General features: G+C 41.0%; 1 protein-coding gene across 4 annotated transcripts in view; it reads right to left on the bottom strand.

Moving 5' to 3' along the window:
- Positions 1–259: 259 nt before the first annotated feature.
- The window catches only part of rab28 (RAB28, member RAS oncogene family), a 33,558-nt gene continuing 27,435 nt past the window's right edge, over positions 260–6,382 (bottom strand). Inside the window, exons 5-8 of one of the 4 annotated variants that reach the window (XM_005722832.1) lie at positions 3,719–3,822; positions 3,543–3,620; positions 1,480–1,581; positions 348–412 (exon numbers count right to left, since the gene is read on the bottom strand). In XM_005722832.1, the coding sequence (XP_005722889.1) occupies positions 1,486–1,581; positions 3,543–3,620; positions 3,719–3,822 (278 nt within the window). In that variant the 3' untranslated portion in view covers positions 348–412; positions 1,480–1,485. Of the gene's footprint in view, positions 413–1,479; positions 1,582–3,542; positions 3,621–3,718; positions 3,823–6,382 lie in introns of all 4 variants that reach the window. The other 3 variants (XM_005722834.1, XM_005722833.1, XM_005722835.1) reach the window with 3 other exon arrangements.

Raw genomic sequence — 6,382 nt, 5'->3', positions numbered from 1 at the left:
CCAGCTTTGTACTAACATAGAGCTAGTAATCGATGTAAGAGTCATTTTTAAATATAAATCTAAGATGAAATGAAAGAATAGCTGCGTGTAAACTTGAAAAAAAGAAAAGTGAGGTCCCGTATCCTTTTTGGTGAACCACCAATGAAATTATTCGTGCTAAATATCTGAACTACAGACCAAGGCCTCGAAACCGCACGGTCTGTTCTCCTCACCCACAAAGAGAAACACTTTTCATCCAGTCATCAAAAAAATCTGGAAAGAGTAACACTGTAAACAAGCTTTGTGTGTGTTTATGTGTGTTTGTGTGTTTCGGAGGGGATCACTGCACCACACACATGGAGCTGCGAGGGGGGTTGACTGTCCTGGCTACAGTGTCCTGACTGTAGTTCACAATGTCCGCCTTCACCACGCGCTGAAAAAGATGGAAAGGTGTCTTTTTAGTTTGAAAGCTGCAACAAGAATTCCTTTGAAATACCAGAAACCTCCAGTTAGGCCACAGATTAAATTAAGCCTCGCCTATTAAAGAGTTAAACTGCTGAAAAGTGCGATAAACGACACTGTGAATGAGATCTTGAGAAACAGAAGTGTTTGCTTTCATGCAGCTTTGAATGAAAAGACTGATACGACTCTTACGTCTTGACTATAAATTCAAAGCCACAGCCAGCAGCAGACTAGCTTAATTTAGCCCAAAAACCATTATCAGGAGAAACATCTAATTTTAAAAACTCTGTATGTCCGTCTAAGCCATAGGTGTCAAACTCTGGCCCGTGGGCCAAATTTGGCCCGCAGCCTAATTACATTTGGCCCGCGAAGCCATACCAAATTACTATCAGAGCTGGCCTACTGGTATTACACAGCTAAAATTTATATTGTTTAGTATTAGGCTTTGCTTGTTCCATATTCAGCTTTCAGCAAAACGTGTTTGAGTCCATAAGAAGAGATTCATTCTTAAATCTGGAGGAATAAATATATTTCAATAAATATTAACGTTAGCCCGCGACTTGGTTCCAGTTTTGAATTTTGGCCCACTGTGTATTTGAGTTTGACACCCCTGGTCTAAGCGGTCCCATTACTGGCGGCAGGGTCATGCACAGACATACTGTAAGTTGTAAGGACCTTCTCATCTAGATGACTGACTGAGATATCTCCCAAATTGTTTCTTTAACATTTCTTGACATGGGCTCAAAGTCCATGCTATGACTGAAGACATTGGTCAAAAGCAGATGAAGGTCAGAATGGAGTCATATCTGTTTCATGGTTTTGAGGTTTTTCTCATTACATCACACACGGACAAAAACACACATAGCTTAGAATCCCAAAGTGGACTAAAAAAAATAACACTACTACAGAGGACATGTCTTTTTATTTGATTCACTACTTTGTAAATTTAAACTCTGAACCAAAACATAACCTCTATTACTAATAGTTGCTACAACTACAAATCTACGGGGATATATCTGTGTAACTGTAGAGACATACTTCCGGCTACTGAATCAAACATATTTTGCTTTGCTGGGCGTTCTCTTGACTAATTGGACCTTCATCCTGTGGGTAGTCCACCAGCTCAGCCTTCACAATCCGCTGAGCAGGTTCAGTGTATCGAGCAGTAGATGAGTGGAAGACAGGAAAAAGAATAGAAAAACAAAACAAAACAGAAAAACAGACAGTTATAAAATCATGAGAGAGCACACGTAGGATGAGAGTTAAAAGCGAGATTGAGCAAAGTAATGAGTGAATGAGAAAGAATAAATCAGGGAGTGCTAGAGATGAGGAAGAAAAGGAGTGTAGACAGCACACAGAGCTAAGCCAGTTTTCTAATTAAACACACGCTAAAACACACAAAGGAAAAAACCTTAGAACACTGAAAATCTAGTCTTTCATTATTGAGATCGATGCCATGTCAGTACACTTCATCCTAGTTTATGTCTGATGAGACATTTTAAATTGCTGGTTTGTCCAAACCCTAAAAATAATTCATTTATTCAATAGAAAAGGGCAATAGCGCAAAAGGCAGCTGGACCCTATGGTGATTAACCACCTTCGAGGAGCCCACATGGCTGAATACCAGGCCCTGGTTGGCTGCCTGATTAACGAGCTGCTGAAACCTGGTGTTGGAGTCGGTGAGTGATCCGTAACTTCGCTATCTGATCTTACAGACAGAGGACCATGACGGAGAAGCCTGCCAGGCAGATATAATACTGTCGGGGGTTGTGACCCTCGTGTTCAGCTCTCTAAACCTGACAGCTGATAACGACACTTTGCTCGCCCATGGCTACACCCAGAGGCATGACCTGCTGAAAGCCTTCTCTCTGCACCAATTTCCATTTACAACACTGGTCTTTATGAAAATTTATGAACTGTTTCTTGCGTTTTGTTTTTGCTTTGACCAAGTAAAACACATTCCTCCACACCAACCTGCAGAAATCGACAAACACTTTGGACTACTGCGCTGACAAAACATCTGAAAATACCAGCTATGAGAAATTCTGAGCAAACCAACAGACTGAGAAAATAATTATTTGATTAGATTCTTAATTCTTAGATTATTCATAATCAATCAGAACCTCAGATCACAACACATACAGTATCCACTAGATATGTAAATTTCTGGAATGTACCTTTAACTCAGTGGTTTTATAGGAAGTTTAATAAATGTTAAGTAGTTTCTTTTGCTTATACAATATATGTTTTCTTCCCTGTAGAGCTGTGCTGTGTTTTGTGTTTCTGACAACTACTCATCCCTTCTTTATGAGTGGACAGTGGATCTAGCCACCCACCCAGCTTGATTAGCCTGGATTAAAGCACTTTGCTTTACTGACAGAACTATGAAGGGAGGGGGTTAAATGCAAAAGCAGATGGACAGCTACATTAGTCTGTGGTCATTTTCACTTAGTCAGAAGCGGTGTTGGCTGATTGGAGCAGAGCTTGAGAATTTGGCCACTCTTTCACCTACAAGCTCTCCCTTCTCTGGGGTCCTGACCTCTCTGTAGCCCCTCAGGCTCATCAACCACTAGCCAGCCAGTGTGGCTCCAGCCGGTCATATCACACTCAGGATTAATGCCTCTGGGGGAGGTGACCTTATAAATCCTACAGCTGCCACTATTGGGCATCATGGACTGGCTGGCAAGCCGAGGCTCCGTTTTGTCAAAAAAAAACAAAAACAGTGGGAGATAAAACTAATAAATCAGCCAGCCACTCCTAACCTTCTCACCCCAACAACTGCCTACCTTTAACCTCTGACTTCACGCATTAATGTGGTCAATGTGGGTCTATTTACAGATGGGCAGTGTCAGTGGCAGGTATACCATCACAGGAGGCAGACGTAGCAAAATCATGTTTACACAGCAAAAAGTCCTATACAGTGTGTGGTGACCTCCATTGACCTAACGCACTCCCCGTGACCTCGCTTAAGTTCAGGCATAACATTGCACATAGGTGACTGGTGAAGTACTGATGAGACTAAGAGCAAATTATCCATATACGATTAGAAGAACGTTGCATACACAACCTTGATGCTAAACCTTGATGCTGTCACGGCTCACCTGTGACTGCTCTAGCTCTGCTTTGTTTAGTTTTACACCCAGAATCTCAGCAGCCAATCTCTGAAAACAAAGGTACACCTGGAATAAGAAATTCAGAGAAAAATAACACAAGGTGAATCCAATGAAAGCCACTTCCAATTTATTTTCTGACCTACTGAAAACTGGCTGGTACTAACCGAGTCCCCTGTCTTGGCCGATACGAACTGACTGATGAGGCCGTTCTCTTGGCAGAAGCGCTGGTGTTTATCAGACTTCACTGTCCTCATGTGCTCCAGGTCGACTGTGGACAAAACACAGCGAAGACATGAGAAAAATTACAAGAGACAGACAGATGGATTTATGCGATGGTTACACAGCACTCTCACAGGTTTAACTGTTAAATATCAGAGCATAAACAAAAAAGATAACTGTTTACACTTGCGTTAAGATAGAAGAGGTCTGCCTAGTGTATGAGGATGGCAAGCATAGAGGCATGTAAAAACAAAGCGTAATTCAATTGTTATGTTGCTTTCAAAACCCAGCTGCATAGACTGATCGTCCTTAGCTTTCAATTTATGGATGGAGTCATTGAGAGTGGAAATGATCTCCTTCCATTCCCAGCTGGTATTGAAGCTGGATGCGGCACATTCCTCAGCGTTAAGCCGAGTACAGTTGCACCCTGAAGCCACAAACCTGTATTTGACCCGAAACAGACAAACCAGCCCAGCTGTGGAGAAATACTTAAGAAACAATACATGAATGACCAAAGACTTGAGGCTACAATCACAGTGAGAGTGTAGACAGAGAAAGACGTTTGACTTATGAGCGCACCGGGATGTTAAGGTGGGTGCAAGGGCCCGAGATCTGGGACTGTCACCTACACAGTGATTTACTGTGAGCACACAATGACAGCACCTTCCTTTTTTTCACTATTGTAGTGATGTCCCTGTCCATTCGACTCCTGTATAGTGATACTGGGCGCTTTGCTTCTCTCCTTCCTCACTATGGGGTCATGCTGGGGTCGATAAGGAAGGTCACCCAGGGGTCTTGTTGCTGAAAACATTATCTTGGTTCTTTATTTCTGGCTTTGTGCAGGAAGGTGGCCACGCCCGGTATCTGGTGCATGCATGTCTATGTTAGCTGGAAGAGGTCAGGCTACTGTACGGTTTTGCATTTCTCTCACCCCCCCTCGAGTTTTAGTCTTTGTGTGAGGCTTCATTGAAGTTGTCAGGATTTACCCTGTTCTCATGCCCCTTAGTGTGCATGTGTGTGTCTGTGTGTGACAGGGAAGAAGGGAGGTGTGGATAAAGCCAGAAGCAGAGAGAGAGAGGGAAATGTAAACACTGCACTAATCCTGTATTATTAATATCTGAGCCTCATGGCATATGACCTAAAAATGCTAAAGGCCAAAAAAATACATTTAGAAAGAATCATTTTAGGCTAACAGGAATATTAGCATCGTCATAAGTGACATATAAACACAAACCTTTCTGGGCAAGGGCAGACTCTTTTACAGCTACTCAATGTCCAGGGCAGACTGTCATGTCTCTCCCTGTACATAAACAGAGCTGTCTCATAGGCGTCAGCAGGTTATTAATTCCAGTCATTTACAGCCAAGGTACCCAGCATGCTACTAGAAGTAAACACTACTAATCCTTTGGATCCTGCACACTTGGGAGAGGCTATCAATCATGTGTCACAGTCAGATTAACCAACATTAACACAGTGGCTCAGAAGCTGTGGAAGACACGTTACTGTTAAGTAAAGAAAAAGGTGTGCAAATTTGGGAGGCTTCTTAATTTGGCCTGTGGGTGTGCGCGTCAAGCCAATGTGAAAACTGGAAGTGAGTAGCTGCTAAGAAAATTCAGAAAACAGCACAGACGCATGTCTGGAAACTTCAGGTTTGCTTACATGCAAATTAAAATTTCTGACAAAGCACCAAAAGACTAATCTGTAAAGTATTAGAATTGTCATTAATGTGGAAACACAAATAAAGGCACTTCATGTCTTTTGAAGCCAAATGATTGTATCTTAAGTGCCAGAAATCTATTGTGAAGTGCCAGTTAAAGTGTACAGGCAGCAGATTTACTACTTACAACCTAATGTCTGCCTGGGCTGCTTGGGCACATTAGCATGAATGGTGTGTATGTGTAAGTTTGGTGATGGAGTTTTTATTATGAATGAATGATGAATTTTTATGAATTATTATGTCTATTTTTTTATGCTTAAGGACAACAGATGGAAATTAGCCCTTGGCTATAATCTGGTATGTTTACATTCATGTAATTTTTTTTACATTTATGTTCATTAACATGCACTGTCCTAAATAAAATAAATAAATAAACAGCATGAGCACTGCATTTTGTCTAACTATTGTAGAATTGTAGATGTTTTTATATTTTTATCTGAAAATAACTCTTTAAGACGTTTTTTCAATAACTTTTAGATATTTAGATTAATAAATGTTTAAATTTAGATATCAAATTTAGATAAAAACACATGCTGCAATTATTCCATTTTGTTTGACTAACACCAGTGAGATCAGTCACTGTAGCTCTGAAAGCAAAATGGTACGCCTTTTGGTTTTAGAATATGATTGGAGCTGCTAAACAGTTTGGCTCCACCATTGTTGTACTTTTTGATTTATAATTCGCTTGGTTTTTTTAAATGTTGGCCATGTTAGCACCTGTACCCTTTTATTACTCTCTACCAGGGGTGGGCAACTCCTCGAGGTCCGGTGTCCTGCAGGTTTTAGATCTCACCCTGGGTCAATATTTTTTTTTTTTAATTTATTTATTTATTGTCATTGTCAAGAACAATGAAATTGCGTTTGGGGCTTCCATACAACCCAAAAAAAAAAA

The sequence above is a fragment of the Pundamilia nyererei genome, unplaced genomic scaffold (genome assembly GCF_000239375.1).
Source record: "Pundamilia nyererei isolate P.nyererei 1_Seehausen unplaced genomic scaffold, PunNye1.0 scaffold00008, whole genome shotgun sequence".
NCBI classification, from domain to species: Eukaryota; Metazoa; Chordata; class Actinopteri; order Cichliformes; family Cichlidae; genus Pundamilia; species Pundamilia nyererei.
Note: the sequence above shows the minus strand (reverse complement) of the source record. Positions and strands in the feature narration are given on the sequence as shown.